Raw genomic sequence first — 19,509 nt, 5'->3', positions numbered from 1 at the left:
ACACCCATCCACGATGTCCTTTGGTTCTCATGGTGTGCTCGCCGCAGTTGTGACGCATGGCCATCATGTGGACTCTCTCCCTCCTCCACCTTTAGTGACTCTAGTTAAAGCTCCACCTGAATACGTAGCAGCGTGACCATGCAATTTTTCAAAACGTCTACCGGCCAGCACGTAGAGTCCATCACCTTGTCACCAAGATGGGCCTTTAAAGTCTATCGGGTTTGATGGGCTAGGCCTTAGCCCTCTTTGACAACTCAGTGGGCGTAAACTGTCTCTGACGGTTCAATGGGAGCAACGACGGCAACACTCGAGCTCTTTTATTTTTATATTTCAAAAATAAAAAATTATAAAATAGATGTCTGCTTGTAAAAATTGAAAAAATATGTTACTGCCGATTCGACGTTGGAAGGGCGGATAGTGTTTTGAATTTTAAGAGTATTAAAATACTTTACTTTTATTTTTTTATATGTTGTTCCACAATGTAGCATATTTTTGTATTTGTTTCAAACCAACACCCATTTTTACAATTGTTTTTTATTTTCGAAATATAAAAATATTAAAAAATCGCGACACTTGATAGCGCCAGCGTCTTATCCCATCATCCATAAAGCCGCGCCCACCTCGGCCTCCGCGCACGCTCCAATGGCAGCCACGGCTGTGAGCGGTGAGCCTGCCCTCCTCGGGCACCCCCTTCCCTGTCGCCCCCCCCCACCTCCTCCGCCCGCCGCTGCGTTATCCTCCACTTAGCTCCTCCTGGCCGGGCCCTCCGCGTCGTCGCCTCCTCCTCGGCCGAGGCGCCGCCCAAGCCGGCGGCGCCGCCGACCTCGCCCTCCGGCATCGTCCTCGTCGACCCGACCGAGGCCCAGAAGGTCCACCGCCTCAGGACCGTCTACGACCAGAAGGTCGTCCCACTCATCACCGAGGAGTTCGGCTACACCAATGTCCACCAGGTGCTCGACCCTGCTCCTCACCACAGAAAGGCCCGCCATTGCTCACGTAGCTAGGCCGATTCATTGTCGTGGTTCAGTTTTGAGGTGTGTGGGTGGTTGGTTGGTTCGATTAGGTGCCCAAGATTGAGAAGATTGTGGTGAACTGCGGTCTGGGGGCGGAGGCGGGGAACTCCAAGGGGCTGGAGGCCGCCATGAAGGAGCTCGCCATGATCACCGGACAGTGGCCCGTCAAGACCAAGGCCAAGAAGTCCGTCGCTAGCTTCAAGATCCGTGAAGGGAACACTATCGGTATCGCCGTTACTCTCCGCGGCAGCGTGAGCCCCCTTGTTCCTCTGGCCTCCTTGAAATGCATACATTGGCAACTGTCAAATTGGCATATAAAATTAGAAATTCATAAAAAAAATCAGCCAACCTAAGAGGAACCAGGTGACATTGTAAATAAGAAATATGTATCCAAATTCGTGTCGAAGAGAACTCAAAACTTGAGCCAGCGGTCTAGATGTACATTCATACCATCAACCAACCGAGCTAGGCTCAGTTCCATATATAAATTAGAAATTCGTAGCAATTTGGAATCTTGCATTTGAGTGTAATCTGCTGTACAAGTGAAAATTGTTAGCTTGTTTGATTGGTATGCTTGCTGTAGATAATGTACAACTTCCTGGATAGGCTCGTCAACCTTGGGCTCCCTAGGACCATGGACTTCCTTGGTGTCAACCCAAACAGCTTTGACGGGCACGGCAACTACAGCGTTGGCCTCCGTGATCAGGGCGTGTTCCCGGAGATCCCGTACGAGGTGGGCGGGAAGAAGAATGGCATGGACGTCTGCGTCGTCACCACCGCCAAGACGGACAACGAGGCCCTGAGGCTGCTCACCCTCCTTGGCATGCCGTTTTCGGAGAACATCAAGTCTGGCGTGGTGATCCGGAAGAAGAGGTTGAAGCGCCACCACTTCATGAGCAAGGGAAGGGGAAGAAAGTGATGAGAGGAAGCCATGTTTTCGCACAGTGAGCTTTCTGCTCAGTCTGTCAATTGTGATATTTTTGGAGAGTTTGGTTTAGAAATTTAATGTTGTTGTTGTCTCTCACTTGTGTCGTTGGTGTACTTAAAACGTCAAACACGGAATGGGAAAGCCTTTGCTTTTGTCATGTTATTCTTTTTGGGAGTTTTGCATGCCATAATTTGTGGCCTCTAATCTCTTCAACACTAAAGAAACGAGAATGTTCATCTGGACCTAACAAATCGTTAATTTGATGTGCAAAATGGATGACCATACGCACGAAAATGCATGAGATGTACTAAAGATTACCATTATTTCAGCTGCATTTCTCGGACTGATTGCCTATACTAACACTGAGCAGATATATAATCTCTCTTGGACCTACCATCAATAGCTACACTTTGGCAATTCGGGCGGGCCGATGACAAGCTCTTCCTCCGGGAAGGCACACGGCTTACCTTCCGCCCCGAGCTCTTGGCACGGCTTCGGCGAGACGTCGGAGGTCACCCCCTTGACGTCGGTGCAGTTCCATTGCAGCTTCTTGGCGTTAGGCGCGAGCTGCGCGGTCACGTTGGATATGCAGATCCCGGTGTAGGGGTCGTTCGGGATGCCCTCCATCCTGCCGGCCATGGTCACGTTCTCAGCGAACACGTCGCGGTAGTTGATGCCGGTGACCTCGGGCAGCGCGCTTGGGTTGGACGAGTTGTCGGGGTGCTGGCCGTAGTTGCCGGTCATCCAGAACACCCACTTCATGGTGTGGAGGCTGAGGCCGCGCACGAAGATGTCCTTGACGAAGCCGCCCCTCCCCACGCCGGACTTGACCCTGACGGCCGACTCCGTGTTGATGGCCGTGTTGTCCTCGGCGCGCACGTCGCGGATGCCGCCGGACATCTCGCTGCCGAGCGCGATCATGGCGCTCGTGGGGGAGACGCAGGTGAGCCTCTTGATCACGATGTGCTGGCTCGGCATGTTGAACTTGATGCCGTACTGGTCCCAGCCGCTCTTCACGGCGATGCAGTCATCGCCGGAGACGATGTAGCAGTCCTCGATCTTGACATGAGAGGAAGAGTCTGCACAGACAACGTAAGAACCCAGCACGTTCAAAACGTATGCTTCTCTTAGTGTCAGAGGAGCATTACTGAATGTTAACTGATCTACCTGGGTCGATTCCGTCGGTGTTTGGCGAATGCACCGGTGCGAGAATTGTGACGCCACTGATGGTCACATTGCTGTCCAGAACAATGGAAGGTAAGTGAGTACCGCGATCGAACTATCAGGTAGGTTTTAAGGTGTGACTTCAGAGTTCAAAGCCATACGTGCAATAGGTAGGGTGGAGGTTCCACGACGGCGAGTCGACGAAGGTGACATTGGAGATGATGATGCTGTCAGAGTAGAGGAGCTCGAGCAGGTAGCCGCGGGTGTACTTGAGCTCCTTGGCGTGGTACTTGTCCCACCAGACTTGTCCCTGGCCATTGACAGTTCCATTTTTACCTGAAACGTTGTGTTGCTCCTGGTCAGATTTCTACAGCTACAACCTGGTCTGAAAATTACAGAAAACCTTAGGGAATTACTAAGCTTGGGGTAGTAAGCATATACCGGTAATGATGACATCGGTGAGATTGGATCCAGCAATGAAGTTGCTGTATCTTGGACCAGGTTCGTCCCTTCCTCTTCCATAAGATGGCAGGGGAGCTATTAGAGGCCAATGTTTCATGTCCTGAAGAAACACAGGATGGACATCTTAGATAGGTCAGGCCACTAGACAACTAGCAAGCTTATATTTACAGTTGGATCCTTTCCTACTGTTTCCACAAAAAAGGGTACAAGCAAGCTGAACAGCTTACAATAACAGGTAGTAATACATAAGAACAGCATATCTGTTACTAATATTTTTTTTTTATGATCTAGTACTAACCGTTCAAAACATGAAACTGGAACAAGTCAGTGAATTTCAGAAAAGAAATATGAGAGCAGTGTTTTCTCTGGCTTTCAGTTGCACCCAGTCATGCCTGGCAGCCCACTGAAACAGATCACAGTAAATATTGATTGAGCTTCTAGTCCAATGGTCGGTACTGTTGCAAGTGATCGAAGCAGTAGAGAATGCGAGAGGGAAAATGAGAGTGAAAATCGATACTTCATTCATGATCTTGATGTACATATATACATGTCCAATGTACGTCCCGTCTGTTGAGATACATCCCTTTCCAAACGGAAAGGAGCAACCGGCATAGGCGGTTTCTTTTGATCATATGATTCGTAAATGTTACCAAGCAATTGTTTGATCAAAAGTTGTACTTAAAGTATTCAATAGCCACCAACTCATCTTTTCGGTAAGGCAACCACTACCAAGTGCATGGACGGGTTCTAACTCCCAACTGGTTGCCCTTGGAATATTTAAGCGCCGCCTAGATACAATTTCCTCCCAATTATGGTGGGTGCGAATTGGGTTTTCCACTACATTTTACTCCATACAAACTACGAAATTCGCCGTAATTTATGACGGGCCTCAATCAGGTTGAACAAACAGATACTGATCACGGTAAGACGCTACCGCATTTCCATACCTTTCATGCAGGAAGATGGATATGATTGTTGGCCTTTTCTCAAACATTTCGGCTTCTCAATCAACGATACGTTATCACTACAGATTACAGTTTCTACGCAGACCATGAATTCAGCCATAATTTACGATGGGTATCAATCGGCTTGAACAAACGGACAGAAACTACTGCAACTGCGAGACACTGCCAAAATCTCCAAACCTTTTTATGGAAAAGGTATGCGTTTATTGGCAAGCGTTTCGGATTCTCAATCAATGATACACGACTACAGTTTCCATACCTTTCATGCAGACTAGTTTGAACTTTCAAATGCCCACAATTATATACTACCAAATAAAACCCACTGAATAAGAGGCATGGAACCATGGCAAACATCCAAATTACACTTCTGCATGATTTATTAGGACTGTTCATTTACTTGAGATTTATGATAGAAAAGTAGGTGAAAAAATTATAAATAGATATGATAATCAATAGATAAATAAATATTAAATGATAAGGATAAATGATTAAGACAGACCCCAAAAGACATTGCCCCTAGCGAAAAAGGGAGCGACCTACGCAAACGGACACACAGCTTCCTGCCCTCCCGTGAAGCCATGTGAGGGGTGTACGGGGCCCAACGTGTCATACTAATCGCCGCATGATCACGAGCCTTAATGCTCCATTACACGGGCAGTTTGTCGCCTAAGCACGCGGCGAGAGAGATTAACACCGCACTTGATGGTGAGATGGAGAAGAGAAGGCCTCACCTGAGACGCGAGGATCTCGGCGCCTTCGTCGAGGAAGAGGGTGAAGTGACTGGTGAGGTTGAAGGGCCCCGTCAGCCACTTCCCGCGCGGCACCACCAGCGCCGCGCCGCCGTCGCCAGCGTGCCTGGACAGGTCCGCCACCGCCTTGGCGAAGGCCTCCGTGTTGAGCGTCTTCCCGTCCCCCACCCCGCCGTACTCCGTGATCCTCGCCACGTGCTTCCGGCACCCCGCGCCTGACGCGTCGATGCCGCCGGCGCACAACGCCAGCGCGCACAGCGCCACGGCCGCCTGCAACAAGAACCAACACATGCACTCATTGATAAGCCATCGAACGAGCCCCAAAACAACACAGGATGGCAACGAGAGACAGGGGAGGATTACATGGAGCAGATATCTTCCCGTGGCCATTGCAGATTCGAGAGTGTAGGATGCGTCTCCCCCCCGGCGCAGATTATAGGTGGCCATTGCAGAAACGGTGGTGTTTTTATGGGAGCCGAGCAGGAGGCCGAGGCCGCGAGGCCGGCGGAGGAAATCACGGGTTTGCCCTTGCTGTCTTAATTTCTCGAGCGCCAAACCAGTAAGCGTTATATGTATTTTTTAAAACGTCTGTTTGCAATTTTCGGATTTAAAAAATAAAAAATTTGGACGTGACAAGTGTTGATGAGGCGAGCGCAGCGAGTGGAATTTTTTATTTCGATTTTTTTTTTATAAAACTAGATGTCCGTTTAAAAAAAAAAATACAAAAGTAGGTTGTTGTCCCCGTTAAAAGTACGATATATATCTATTGTCCTTCCAATGGATGATATATTCTTTTAAAAAATAAATATGTCACTCTTCACGCGGACGACATGTTAAAAAAAATAAAAATACAACATTCAAAAATTTAAAACATTATTGAAATTATCATGATTTTTTTTAAAAAAAATATGATGTATAGGATGCTATAATCTAGTTTAAAAAAATCAACCAAAAATATGATCGGTACAATCAGAAAAAAATAAACTAAAGATTTATTCCCACCTAACTAAGTAACAAAATAAATTAAGTAGTGATCAGGACTACCTATTGGATACCTAATTGCATCACTACTTAGGAGCGTGTGGACTAGTTCCATCTAAGATTCTAAGGCAAGATTTGATATCGCGGTGGATTGGGATCTCATGTTATGATGAGATGCCTTGCAAGAAGAGGGGAGGATATGAGCAGTGCAACAGGGGCGTGATGAAGGCGAGGAGTGCAAGCCATCTTGTCTTGCGAAATGTTTTTGGTTGCTTTCGATGAAATGATTGATATATTGTCTTTCTTGGGATAACAAGTGAAAGAATTTAAGCACTTGTCATATATAGAGGGTGAAGGAATTCGATCAAGATCCGTGTCACGCAGTGTGATCTGCGAATGAACACGTAGCACAATTGAATTCTGAAAAAAAAAATGCTAGATTAAATTGATCCCATTTTGTTGACGGATACCGATTATGATTCCAATCGACTTGTCACGGATCATCGAAACTGATCCTGCATGAGCTCACAGAGTCGCAGGTTTGGCATACATGATGCATGAGGCCATCATGAATTCGAGCATGGGTGCCTCGTCTTTAGTATTTCTCCTCTACGATGATTCTTAGACGTAAAAAGTAAATGCATTGGACTCATAACCTTGATAACTATATATTTCTTATAAGAAATGAACGCGGCCCTTGAGATATTTTGTTAGGTAATCGAAGAAAACAATATCCACTTCTAAAAAATATATTATTTTCCATCGGTTGCTGTATCGATATAACGAAAGATATTTTTAAATGACATTCTAATCACATCCATTATGCATTTGACCTTAGCATCTGCCATGCTGTCGGGAGCATGGTGGCGAAGGCAGAAGCCCACGATTTTGAGAGCTACCCAATATACGGTTAAGACGTCCAGGTCTGATTTTTTTTTTCTAAATAGACTTCTTCGGCACTTTCAATGAGCGAAAAGTAAAAATTCGCCGCATAGCACTAACCGGGTTTCATCGATAGGCCTATCAAGAGCTTATAAAAGTTCAATTATCCTTTTAGATCATAAAAGTTCAAATCTATATCAGTCCAACATGGGGTCTATCAAAAGCTCAAGAAAATTCAATTCTCTTTTTATCATAGAAGTTCAACTCTATGTCAGTTCAACATGTACATCAGTCTACTCTGAGTCTATTTAGTACAATTCTATCTGATTCAAATTATCTATAAAAAATTAATTATCTCAAGAAAATAATTTTGTGGCTGAAAGTTATTGTCTATATTAAATTTTATGAGAAAAGTGATTATGTGAGATAAGAGAATTAGATGATACTGTATTTTCAGTTTTCAGTATTTAGTTCATTTCATAAAACCACTGTATAAACTGAAAATTGAAAACTCTCGTTTAACAGAGTAGAACTGATTAACTGGTCTGAGAGGTTTTTCAAACAATCTCTCTTTGCATGACACGGGCCCATGTAGTCAGTCAGTCTGAGTCGCACTCTAGTTGTCCGCACGACTTCTCTCTCTAAAAAGAAACTCTTGTCCGCACGACCGCTACGCCTTGAAAAATGCTCTCCACGGCTCACGCGCCCGGGCCCGGGGAAGATGAAACCATCAAGCCAAACTTGCGCGAGGGTAGAGAGGAGGAGGGGGAAGCAGGCCAGCAGGCAGGGGTCGGCGATGAGCTCCGGCTCCACCAGGGAGGTGGTTGTCCACGTGTACGACGCGACCAACACCGGCTCGGAGAAGACCGACGCCGCCGTCCTCCAGATCAACCGCATCTTCAAGGACCGCCTCAGCATCGGCGGCATCTTCCACAGCGCCGTGCAGGTGAGCCCTGGCGGCTGCTCTTAGTCCCTCCCTGCTAGATCTAGGGCTCTCGATTGACTGATCGAGCAAAGCTTGCTCGCTACTAGACGCAATGCGTATGCGACGGGTGGTTTGGTTTGAATCGATTTAGTTCGGTTTTGATTTTGAGGGTTTGCCGGATTAGGTGTGCGCTAATTTATAATCACATACAAATCTGATAATCTTTCTTTTTATCGCAAACTCCGTTGTTGGACTGAAAATCACAAAGGTTGGATCTTGAATTATACGCGCGCCTTCTATCGACCTGAAAAATGTAAATGAACTTCAAAGCTCGTCCTGCTCTACACAAGAGTAGTTCTGTTGGTCATTCTCAAAATATGCTGATTTTGACAGGATTGACCAGAAGTAGGTCTAACCTGGGATGTTCTTTGCTACGCAGCGTTGTTAAATCGCAGTTGAAACCCAATGCAATAGCCCCTCTACCAAGGAGGAAGGCCTGGTGTGGCGTACACTGATAATCCAAATGGGAATTTTTGCCTGCAGGTCTATGGAGAAGATGAGTGGTCATTTGGGTATTGCCTAAGTGGTAGTGGAGTGTTCAGTTGCCCAATCCACAAAAATCCTATGTACACATACCGTGAGAGCATTGTCCTGGGAGAGACAAGCTGTTCAATCTCGGAAGTAAACCAGATCTTGAGCCAGTTAAGTTGTGAATGGCCTGGATACTCGTATGACCTCCTGTCAAGAAACTGCAATCACTTCTCTGATGTGTTCTGCGAAAAGCTTGGTGTTCGTAAAATTCCAGGTGCATGCTCTTTTCAAGGATTGTTTATTTGAATATTTATTTTCAAATAGTAAGTTCTTCAGTTTCTATTTTTATAGTTATCCTAAGATGTGAAGAAAAGGTAGATGATTACTTGCATACTCTTCACGTGATTGTTGAATATCGTTGTTACCTTATAGACCATTCTGGTAATTTAGGTTAAAAATTGAAATAAGTCCATATCATGGCATTTATTTGTTATCCGTTTAGTTACCAGGAGCTGCATTATTCCTGGGGCTCTATGCAGTGGCCTGGCCTGTAGCTGTGCTAGTTTCAAAGTGCCAATTTCTCATTTATAAGCATGTATCTTTTCACTTTTGTCTAACTTTCATTTTGCAACATTGAAGGTTGGGTTAATCGTTTTGCCAATACTGGTGATACAGCTACGGTTGTTGCTGGGACTACAGTACTGCCGGTACATATACTGTTGCTGCTTGGCATTCATTTTCTTTTTATTCACAAGCAAAATCAATAGATGGCTTTATCTTTCCTTATCAAATATTTAATTTATCATAGTAGTATTTACCGCAAAAAATAATCTAATTTACCGCAAAAAAAGCATTGTGTACATATTTTGTGGTGTTAAAGCTGCCTCATGATCTGGAACCCTGTAAGTCGGGATTTCTATTGGTACACAAATCGCAATTTAATTAGCTAGTCAAGGCGAATAGCGAGGCAGCTACCGGATTTCACTCGTGCAATTTCTGGTTGATTAGTTAATCATGTGAAACTCTATTTTATTGACATGATTCTGCGCTGTTATGTGCGGTTACATTTGGTTTTGCAGTTCAGACAGGCTAAAACAGAGATTGTCAATGCCAGTAGAGTAGCATACAGATTTATGGCAGGCTTGGCTCAAAATAATCAGGGTAAAGCAGATTCCCCAACTAATCAGAAGCGAAATAGACCTAGGTTCCAGGGCACTTGGTTCAAGAACATCGTCTCAGCGGGCGCGAAGCCCTCTGCAACAACAACGAATTTTCCACATGAGGCTGATGATGAAAAATTCACAGAACTGTCAGAATGGGTATAGCCGCTGTCTTAGGAACCCACTAACTGTCGGATGACACTGGGTTACACCTGTGGAAAATATGTGTTTACAAACACGAAATGATTGGTATTCATGCATGCATATGGTTCTCTACATTATATATGTCTGCATTTTGTCGTGCATCAAAAACAAGTGAAATGTACATTCATGGTTCATCTAGAGTTACTACTCTCTGATGCTCATACTTTCATCAAACGGAGCTTATGCTGGAAACTGGTGGCTTGTTTCTCTATCGTTCCACTAGAAAGGGTTTCTGACCAGGGCGTGGCTGCTGTGGAGGGCTTTCAGAAGCACCGAAGTGACGGAATGCATAGCAGCGGACGCTATCCTTGCCTTGATCTGCCCACGCCTCGGCATGTGTCTTCGTCTTGCTCCTAATCCTCCACCATCTCTGCATGGAACAACAGAGCCAGCAGCAGCATGGTTGGTCATCTTCCTTCACTGAAGAGGTAACCCAGCTCTGCAGCTGTGCTTCGGATTTGTGATCTATCTCTAGCTTTGTTGTGTGGCTGTGGCTTAGAAGCACGCTGACGAGTGGCATATTAGCTCTAAGAATTCTTGGAGTTGGATATTTTTAGCTCTAGAAATTTATGTGTGTTTGGCTGAATCATTTTATTTCTATTTTAATTAAAAATAGAGATTTAAATCATTTTATCTTAGCTTACAAACACAAGATTTGACGTAAAGTTGAGAGTTGAAATTCTACCAAATAGTATCGTAGTGTCCTTATTAGTATCGGATTATGTTCGCGCTAGACTGAGCTGTGAACCTCCTCGGAGTGTTCATCCCGGCCTTCCTAGGAAGGTTTTGTTGTGCCGTTGTTTCTGTTCTGAGCAGCATGCTGTTTTTTTTTTAAATGTATGTGGCGATCGCATGCATTCTCCTCTATGATTAACCTTGGACTGCACTCTTTTTTAAATACGCAGGAGAGCTGCGTATCTTATATTAAGAAGGAAACATAGAAGTTTTACACGACGGCCCTCGTGTCACCTGAACGGAGGCCTAGGCTAGAGCATGTTTAACACACGATTATACAAGAAAAGAGCAACAAAAACAGCAGAGAGCAGCATTCAGAGCACTGAGCCGTAAGTGCTCAGCCGCGCAGAGAGGACTCCTAAATCCTTTGCTCCGGCCTGTATCCAGCGCTCGGTGTCAGCTCTGATTAGCACCACAAGGCAATCCGTCGAAATGCTATGATTGTTGAAGACAACGTTGTTGCGCAGAAGCCAAATTCTCCAACAGATCAGGAGGAAGAGGGAATCCAGACCCTTGAGCAGCTTAGCAGCGACACGCCGCCGGAGGTTCATCCACCAAGAGAAGAGCAGAGATGCAGGTGCAGGTGATGTAACCCCCAGAGTGCGCCACCAAATCTCTCTCGCGAGGGAGCAGTGGAGCAGTAAGTGATCGGCGGTTTCAGGGAGCTGAGAGCAGAGAGAGCAGGAGTCGTCGGGCTGGAGACCGTGACGCCGTCGCCGTGCCTTTGTCCATAGCCTTCCGAGCATCACCAGCCAAGCAAAAAATTATTCGGTCATCGTCATTGGTCAGGAAGATAGGTTCAAGCTGACCCCAAAGCCAAAGGTACTGTTCAATGGCCGACAAACTGAGAGGACCGGTGATGTCTTCGATCCACCTGTGGTCAAGTAAGGCCTCCCTGACCGTTCTTCCTTTGGAGGTTGACCTTGGACGGCGCTATCAGAGTGTGGATTACGTGCGGCTTCTTGCTCCTCAAAATATGCTGCCTTTGAGCTGTGTTCCAACTTGGAACGTTCGACTTTGAGCTGGAGGCAGATGTTGTGGCTCCCTGATTCAGAATTTCAGATGGCTATCTTTTTTATTTTCTAGTGAAGTTTCAGATGGCTATCGGTCGGCCATAATAGAGTGGCAGCTGATCCCGGCCTGGTCAGCTGACAATTTGGGCTGGCATGTGCTGGGCTCTGAGACACATTAAGGAGCTTCTTGATTCCTCCCGGCCCAATAGGATAGAACGCTAGAATTCTGGCCCGTTAGAACCTATTGGCCCATCTTCAGAGACTTGGACCTTTTCTGAAGATGCAGGCCGGTGGCTGGGGTCCTCGGTGCTGCACTGCCAAAACAAAACAAATGCCGAGTGGCATCTGCCAAACCTGATGAACAAACTGCGTAGCTCCTTCAAATTGGATCTCATCAAAAAGAAAAAGAAAAGGAAAAAGAAAAAAACTCGTTCAACTTGGAGCTGGCACCCCATCGATCGTTGTTGGAGGGCCGGACCCGCCCCTCTCCCCAGAGCAGGAGCAGGAGCAGGAGCAAGAGCAGGAGCGAGAGGGAGAGAGACGGACGTTGGCGGGCGACGCCAAGGCGGCATTAAAAGCCCGGCTTGTCCCGTGCAGCTACAGCCCGGCATGCGGATCGGCAACCAGTTGGCGCGCAGCGACGAAAGGCGACGGTTCTGTCCCCTTCCGCCGCGCGCACGCGACGTCGCCCTTCCTGCCTGCCAATGTGGCCTTCACGTGGGACTGACGTCGACCAGCGCCCGCTCTCAGACCGGAGCCGGAGCGAGTAGCAGCAGTTGGAGGCTTGCTTTGTGCAGCGGACAGTTGTGGCTGCAATGCAGTGCAAACGTGGGTTATATTATCCAGGAGGCTCGAGCGTTTCGTTCCACAGGGCACGTTGTATGCTTGCCAGCATGGGTGAAACACCACTGACAAGTTGCACGTTCCTGTCAGTTGCCACCAAAAAAGCTTCGCGCTTCTTTCGCATGCTCTGCGCTGTGGCTCTTGATGAGTTTCTCGGAAACCGCAGCCATGACACTCACCAGCAGGCTGATCAGCTGCAGCTGTTGGGAACGTCCATCAGAGTCTGCGGTTAAAGGCCTTGCGACACGAGCAAGGCACGACGGGACGGGCGGGCCGCGCAGGTGGCTCTCTCCCGCCGTCCGTCCACGGGCGTCCGTCGTCGTGTCCATGCCCGCGTGACCGCCTGGTGGTCCCGGCGCCGCCCCAACGCCCGCACACGTAGGCCACACCCCGTCCGCCTCCGTTCCATCTCCCGAAACGTGACAAACTGGGCAGGGTTGTTGTGCCTATGCGTGCAACGCCATAAAAAGCTTGTCGCCTCAGCTCCTTGGTGCAACAATATATGCAAGTCACAACAGCTCGATCGCCTCGAGTGCGAACGAAACATTATTGCCCTGGTCCCGGCCGATCGAATTAGCCCACACACGTACAGAGCCGGTCCCATGCATCCACCAGTTCGTTTAAATTTTGAACGATCGACGGCCGTGCTTGCGTATCGACGTGTCATGATCGGATCTGTGGCGTTCATAACGCGGAGTAGTGTCCCTTTCATTTACGCATGATGATTCCGGATTCTCAAGCCAGCGGTGGTCAGCACTTGGAAATCATTACCCTCTTCAATTTTTACAATTTTTAGGCATAGAAAAGAAAGAAGAAGACGAGGATGAAGAAGAGAAAGAGCCTCTATTTTATAACTCTAGATCCGCCACTAGTCTCTGCCATTTACCTGTGTTTACATGCATGCGTGCACGATGGTTGTTTATGCTACCGTAACTGTCATTTGACGGGGTAGAAGAGGAGATAGAGACGGTATCCGTGAGTTGCTTTCGTGCACAAATCATGTTTGCTGGCGCTGCCTGGTTTGCCTCCTGTACCTAGTCTCGATCTCCTTGAGACATTCTTGTGTAATTCGACAGGGACAAGACGTAAAAAATGTTTCTTTTGGAACCAGGCAGGAGCTGTGCCGATTTCGTTAAGGCAGGAGACGTAAATAATGTATTCATCTCTCCTATTTTCCATCTGGTGGGTGAGAAAATGAACAACTCCCATCCATACATTGGCTTGCATTAATCCTTCGACGCATATGGCCATCCTAATGGCGTCCTTAGGCTAATCTGTCGGATCTCTGACTGGTTAGTTACACAGCGTGTGTACGGAAGTTTGATTGATTTTTTAAATTTTGTTTGTTTGAGACTAATTATTTCAATAGTTTTAAAAGTATACGTATATATCATGCACAATGGTTTGTTGTTCTAGGTCAAATTTGAGCTTTTGTAAACGAGGATCACCTTCTGCTTAGGATATAGTACTAGTATTGAGATGGAGACACGTTTTAGCAATACTTTGCTGTCTAAATTTGTAAGTGTTTCTGAATCCTGTTCAGACCCGTGTAGATAACAGTCTCTGTTCAGCTCAAATCTATAACATATATTAAAGGGTTCAGAAGCGCAGAAATTCCGGTTATCTAATTACTGTAGCTACTGTTCATATGTGTCACATATATGTGTACGCATATATCCGGATATGCATATGTATCCGTATATATAAATATGAGCGTACATATATGTGTGTGTATATATATATGCATATACATATCCATACATATATATACATAATTTTTTAAAAAATTCTAGAAAAATAGCGAAAGAAGTAATAGTTATATTGATAAATCGGCTGAAATAATCTAAAATGTATAGGAAAATATGTAAAACTCAAAAAAAAATATGAAACACATTTAGTTAGGTTCGTATTATTATCGTCTACATGTTAAAATTGTACGCATGCATGACAGTACCACTGTTTTTCTTATAATTAAATGAATGTGTTAAATATTGATAAATTTATAAATAAATATTGATGTATCTAAAAAAGGTGAATCCAATTTTTTAGTCTTTTTTTATTATGCTCTGTGCAACAAAAAAAATGTAGACTGACCAAACGCATCCAATTAACGGTCCATAGATTATGTACCAGAATTAATTCATATTTCTCGCCGAATTAGAAACGCCAAACACGACGTGCTAAACGGGAACTAGGTCGTCAATAGTATAAAACTGAAGATTTCTGTGCTGGGAGTTGCTAGTACAATAATGCATGCTTCCGCGGATTAGGTTCGAACAGGATGCGATTTTGTCCACAAAAAGCGCATAATTTGAGCCAGCAAATGAGATGCTTTCACTCGCCGTAATCTGTTATTCGTTCTCCTAATTCATGGAAGAAATGACCCCAGCAGTAGGAGGCAAAAAAGAAAAAAAAGGTTAACTTCATGGACGAACATAAACTGATAGCCCAATACAAGAAAGGGAGATCGAGATCCTCTATCGAGTAACTTGTACACGAGTCATTCACAGAACCTGAGGTTAAACGTATTCCACGAACATCTTGTCACATGCATGTATATACGCTGTGTAATCTTGTGTGGGTATGGATCGATGCCAAGACATCCGAGGATACAACACAAAGAACTTGAGCTGAGACGACAGAACACAAGATGTCTCACGCTCTCGCGAATTCACATCAAGCTCATGTATGTGATGTGTTCTTAGGGTGCTAAAGATCTTGTCCCTGAAAAATTACGCGAAAAACTGGTATTAATTAGAGAACTCACTAATCGATCAACGTCTGTGCAGTGTGCGGATGCGTGATTTCTTGTTCGATTGATTTGAGAAGTGGACATACGCTGGACTTCTTGCAGTAGAGGATGGCGTCGCGGACGGCCGTGTCGTCATTGCCATGGCACCAATCGATGCTCGACGTGGGCGCGATCCGGGGCCTCGGCGCCGCGAACCGCCTCAGGGTCCTGACCTTCTGGTACAGCGGCATGAGGAACCGGAGGTACCGAAGCAGTATCTTCCACGACGACGCCCGGCCGCGCCTCCCGGCGAAAGGGGGCGGCCCGGTGTTCTTATGGCCGGCGATGCTCCTCGTGCTGGAGCACGAGCTCAGAAAGGCAGGCGTGCTCTGGGCCGAGTGGTACAGCGGCGACGAGGTGGACGACCGCGGCGGCGCGCTGGGCAGCTCCGTGACGCGGTCGCCGTGTTCTTGTAAAACGGAGAGTCCGACGGGCTCGCTGGGGAGGAGGCGGCCGTTGCGGATGATCTGGCTGGCACTGACCAGCATCGGGGACGGAGGACCGCTGCCGCTGCCGTCGCCAGGTAAGCCGAAGTCGAAGTCGCTCGTCGGCAGCGACGTCGTCCAGCGCATGGAGAAGAGCTCGGCGGGGTCCATGTCGATGAAGGACCTGGAGCTGCCGAAGGAATGAAGGAGGTCGGCGTCAACGAGGCGGTCGAACGACGGCGCCTGCGCGCCGCACTTGAGCCACCCGCAGGAGAAGCTGTCGCCGTGGTGCTGCAGCGAGACGACCTCCATGAGCTCCATCAGCGCACGGTGGTGTGGTGTGGTGTGGTGTGCGCTGAGGGCAGGCACGGCATGGCACACACAGATATAGGGGCCTCGTCCACGTGGCGTCTGGCGCAATGTCCATATTGCCCTTCTCTCTGTGCAAATTCGTTTTTCTTTTATGCTTATCGCTGTCATAACATGGATTCAAGTCTTTTCCCGTGAGAAACGTATCGGGTTTCGATGATCAGGTCTCTGTACATGGACGAATTACAGACAAATACCATACTAAGTGGAGTAATAGACGTATTTGTGATTTGTGATTGCCGAATTCACGAGTTATTGGTTCACATAAAGGTTCTGTTTGTCAGAGATTTAGCTGTTATATTATTTATAATTTGAATTTTGTAAAATAAAATAAAGTAGTTTAAACCTCTATTTTTGTCTAAAATAATATAAGATGACTCATCAAAGACTCTCAATTTATCTACGTCTCCGGCTTAAAAATTTTATGACCAGCTTCGAGAATTATAAATATTAAAGCTCTGCCAAATAGATTAAAAGTGAAGTCTATGAAGCTAAATGCAGTTTGCGTTGACACATACACAAAAGAAAAGGAAAATGAAAAGAGAAAAACTCAGAAAGCTGAACTATCGTCCTCGTCCTGAATGAAAGCAGCTGACAGGCAAGCGTGCAACCGGCCATGAATTTAATGAACGGCAACGTTGGTTAGTCAGTTCGTAGCAGATTAGGCAAAATGACAAGCGTCCGAACATCCAATCCGGCACCCTAAATTATTTGTCAACGACAGACTTGTGTTGCCGAGAGAAGATTAAACGGAAAATAATTCACAACGATAGGGGGTCAGTCGGGTGGTTGAGATAATCCTGACAAAAACGCGCGACAACGCTGCCGCGGCACGGGCACCTCCCCAGCCCGACGTCATGTCCCCCGCTGTGTGTTTCAGCCCGATCAGCGCCCCAAATCCACCAGAAATGCAGCCGGAAGAGTGAGCAACTGCTACCCTCGGCGGTTGTGGTCCTCGCACTGCGAGATCTGCACTAGTTGCTGCGAAATGAAATGAGCTTCTATGAGCTATGCTCATCATGCCACAGTGCCCAATCTCGGATTGGGGCCGGCACCAACTTGGAGTATACAAATCATGGAGCAGGGGACGTGTCAGGCGACGAGGGACGCAGGCTTGGATTATGCTGGGTAAAATATAACACAGTTCAAGAATCAAGAGCTGAGCATGGTCCAGGCAAAAAGCTTGAGAGCTGAGACCCTTGAACAAGGGAGACTGTCTGTGTAACCATCTAGCAGAACAGCAGTAACGACAGGAAGACATACCAGTTCTCCGTTCTAGGCTCAGGTTCCATTCGTGCGCTTCTGCCTCGGTTTGGAGTTTTGCTGCCAGCGACAGGTTCAGTATTGATGATAGCATACATGTGCAAATCCTAGACAGCATTATGATTGCTCATGGTTAAGTGTTAACAGTTTAGTTTAGATGCATGTGGGAGTAGAACTGTACAAGTAGGAGAGCTGTTGCCGCCGTCCAAGTCCAATTTTGGGGAAAAGAACATGCAGACTAAAAAAATGACAGCTTTCACAAAGTAATGAGCGACTGGAAATAGAAATAAAAAGATAAAAGATGAGAGGTATCGAAAATATATAATAACAGATAAAAAATAGAAACAATGCAGTCTGACAATGTATATTACGTCCTGAAGCCATATATGTGCATCACTTGATGCTTCATGTTTGGGAATGCGACTTGCCATGTTTGTAGTATTCATGGCACAAAATTCTAGACAGCATCATCATTGATCATGGACTCAAGGTCAAACAAAAATTTAGATGCATATGGGAGAATACAGTAGATGTACAGGGGTGTAGATGTAGAGTAGGAGAGATGCTGCCATCCAATCATGGTGAAAAGAACGTACAGACGATGAGGATATACAGTATACATTATAGTGTTCAGAAAGACATCAGCAGATGGGAAGAGAAATAAAAATAAAGCAGACGAGAGGTATTCAAAATGTCAAAAAAGGCATATAAAAGTATATCTGATGATGTAGTTCGATCATGTACGCTACCTCTTGAAGCTATGGGCGCACATACCTGACTTTTCATGCTTTGGAAAGCAAATTGCCATGTTGATAATATTTCACCTGACGCAAGGAATTCCTTGCTGTTTAGGCATCTCAGCTGTTAAAAAGGGAGATTAATAATTCCATGGGCCACAGCCACTCGAAAAGAACCCCAGTGTGGTGCGTAAGTGAAAAAGAACCGCTCAAAACTTTTGGGGTGGCACATTCTCTTTTTACTAATGGTCGGGCATAGTGATCACAAATAGAAAAAGGAGAAATAAAAGGTGTATTCTCCTATTTTTCAGACCAAAGAGATTTCCTCTGAAATTTTTTGAAGCACTTTCTGTTAAAAAAATGCATCTAAGAAGGCGACTGTACAATGATTCAACAATGATGCCATATTGTACTATAGCATAATAGTCTTTTGTAAAAGATCATGAACACCCATAAAATATGAGATGCTACCAGCATGTGGTCGTTAAATGAAAAAAAAAGTTAAGAGGAAAAAAAAAGGGAGGCCTTTGCAAGCATTGAGGGCAAAAGTGGTAAAAGAAGTGGAAGCAAGGAGTCCAACAAATGTGCCCACTACCCTACACTGGATTTTACCGCAGATCTTGCTCCCAACACTTGATAGCAGCGTTAGACAGCAGCTACACATAAGAGCCGACCAAACCTTTTAACATGGCACATTTTGGTAATCCTTTTGTGGAACATTGGGGTACAGTTTGCCCCCACCAGGTTATAGCTTTCTAGGAGTTGTGAACTTGTGATATGCCTGTCTCTTTACTCAAAGCACTTTGCATCATAATATGGAGAATATATATGGCCCCGAAGAATGCAGATACAATGAATTGATGCCGACAGTCCTTTTATCGAAAGGCCGAACCATTACCAACATATTATCTCCAATTAAGAAACTGGCCAGTAATTATATAACTCGATAGAAAAGGGACTATTCAGTTTAGTTATTGAGTTGTAAAGTTGGAACTGCATTATCTTGACAAATTTAGTTACACGGTCAAGGTATTAAAACGAGCTAGGTAAATCATAGTGAGTAGAATAGGAAATCAAATTCAAGTAAACTTTGACTAAATAAATGTCTGTGTATAAGCCAGACATGTGAAGTCAAAACCAGAAGACAAATCAATGCTGTATCTAGATGGTTACCAGCAGGTGACAGAAAGTTCTTGATCGGTTGATGGATTTCTAGTAATAAGGTGTTTGAAAAATTCTATGACATAGTTCCTGCTCCGTTTCCAGCTATTTTCAAAAGACGAAAGCTTAAAGTTAACATTAGTATTCAGCATGCTTTGTCAACTAATGGTTGTTAACTGGTACAACTACACATTCATATGGCTTGTGC

General features: G+C 45.7%; 3 protein-coding genes and 1 pseudogene across 4 annotated transcripts; 2 read left to right on the top strand and 2 right to left on the bottom strand.

Annotated features, from left to right (window-relative positions):
• The first annotated feature begins 642 nt into the window (after nt 1-642).
• Nucleotides 643-2,103, top strand: LOC133917039 (large ribosomal subunit protein uL5c-like; annotated as a pseudogene).
• A 141-nt stretch (nt 2,104-2,244) lies between these two features.
• Nucleotides 2,245-5,744, bottom strand: LOC133917038 (probable polygalacturonase). 2 transcript variants are annotated; one of them, XM_062360985.1, is made up of 7 exons: nt 5,645-5,744; nt 5,264-5,551; nt 3,547-3,667; nt 3,369-3,441; nt 3,267-3,329; nt 3,109-3,179; nt 2,245-3,020 (listed from the first exon to the last, which is right to left on the bottom strand). In XM_062360985.1, the coding sequence occupies exons 1-7, from the start codon at nt 5,726-5,728 to the stop codon at nt 2,338-2,340; spliced, it is 1,383 nt and encodes a 460-aa protein (XP_062216969.1). In that variant the 5' UTR covers nt 5,729-5,744; the 3' UTR covers nt 2,245-2,337. The 2 variants fall into 2 exon arrangements, with proteins under 2 accessions (XP_062216969.1, XP_062216968.1); XM_062360984.1 differs by having other exon boundaries at nt 3,267-3,441.
• Nucleotides 5,745-7,832: 2,088 nt separating this feature from the next.
• On the top strand, nt 7,833-10,123 carry LOC133914531 (uncharacterized). Its single transcript, XM_062357629.1, has 4 exons — nt 7,833-8,090; nt 8,613-8,874; nt 9,240-9,307; nt 9,680-10,123. The coding sequence occupies exons 1-4, from the start codon at nt 7,866-7,868 to the stop codon at nt 9,923-9,925; spliced, it is 801 nt and encodes a 266-aa protein (XP_062213613.1). The 5' UTR covers nt 7,833-7,865; the 3' UTR covers nt 9,926-10,123.
• Nucleotides 10,124-14,962: 4,839 nt separating this feature from the next.
• LOC133917037 (uncharacterized) lies at nt 14,963-16,197 on the bottom strand. Its single transcript, XM_062360983.1, has 2 exons — nt 15,394-16,197; nt 14,963-15,279 (listed from the first exon to the last, which is right to left on the bottom strand). Exons 1-2 carry the CDS (start codon nt 16,090-16,092, stop codon nt 15,265-15,267), a joined length of 714 nt encoding a protein of 237 aa, XP_062216967.1. The 5' UTR covers nt 16,093-16,197; the 3' UTR covers nt 14,963-15,264.
• Between the last annotated feature and the right edge of the window lie 3,312 nt (nt 16,198-19,509).

This window comes from Phragmites australis, chromosome 4 (assembly GCF_958298935.1).
Source record: "Phragmites australis chromosome 4, lpPhrAust1.1, whole genome shotgun sequence".
NCBI classification, from domain to species: Eukaryota; Viridiplantae; Streptophyta; class Magnoliopsida; order Poales; family Poaceae; genus Phragmites; species Phragmites australis.
This window is presented reverse-complemented; position numbering and strand designations above follow the sequence as displayed.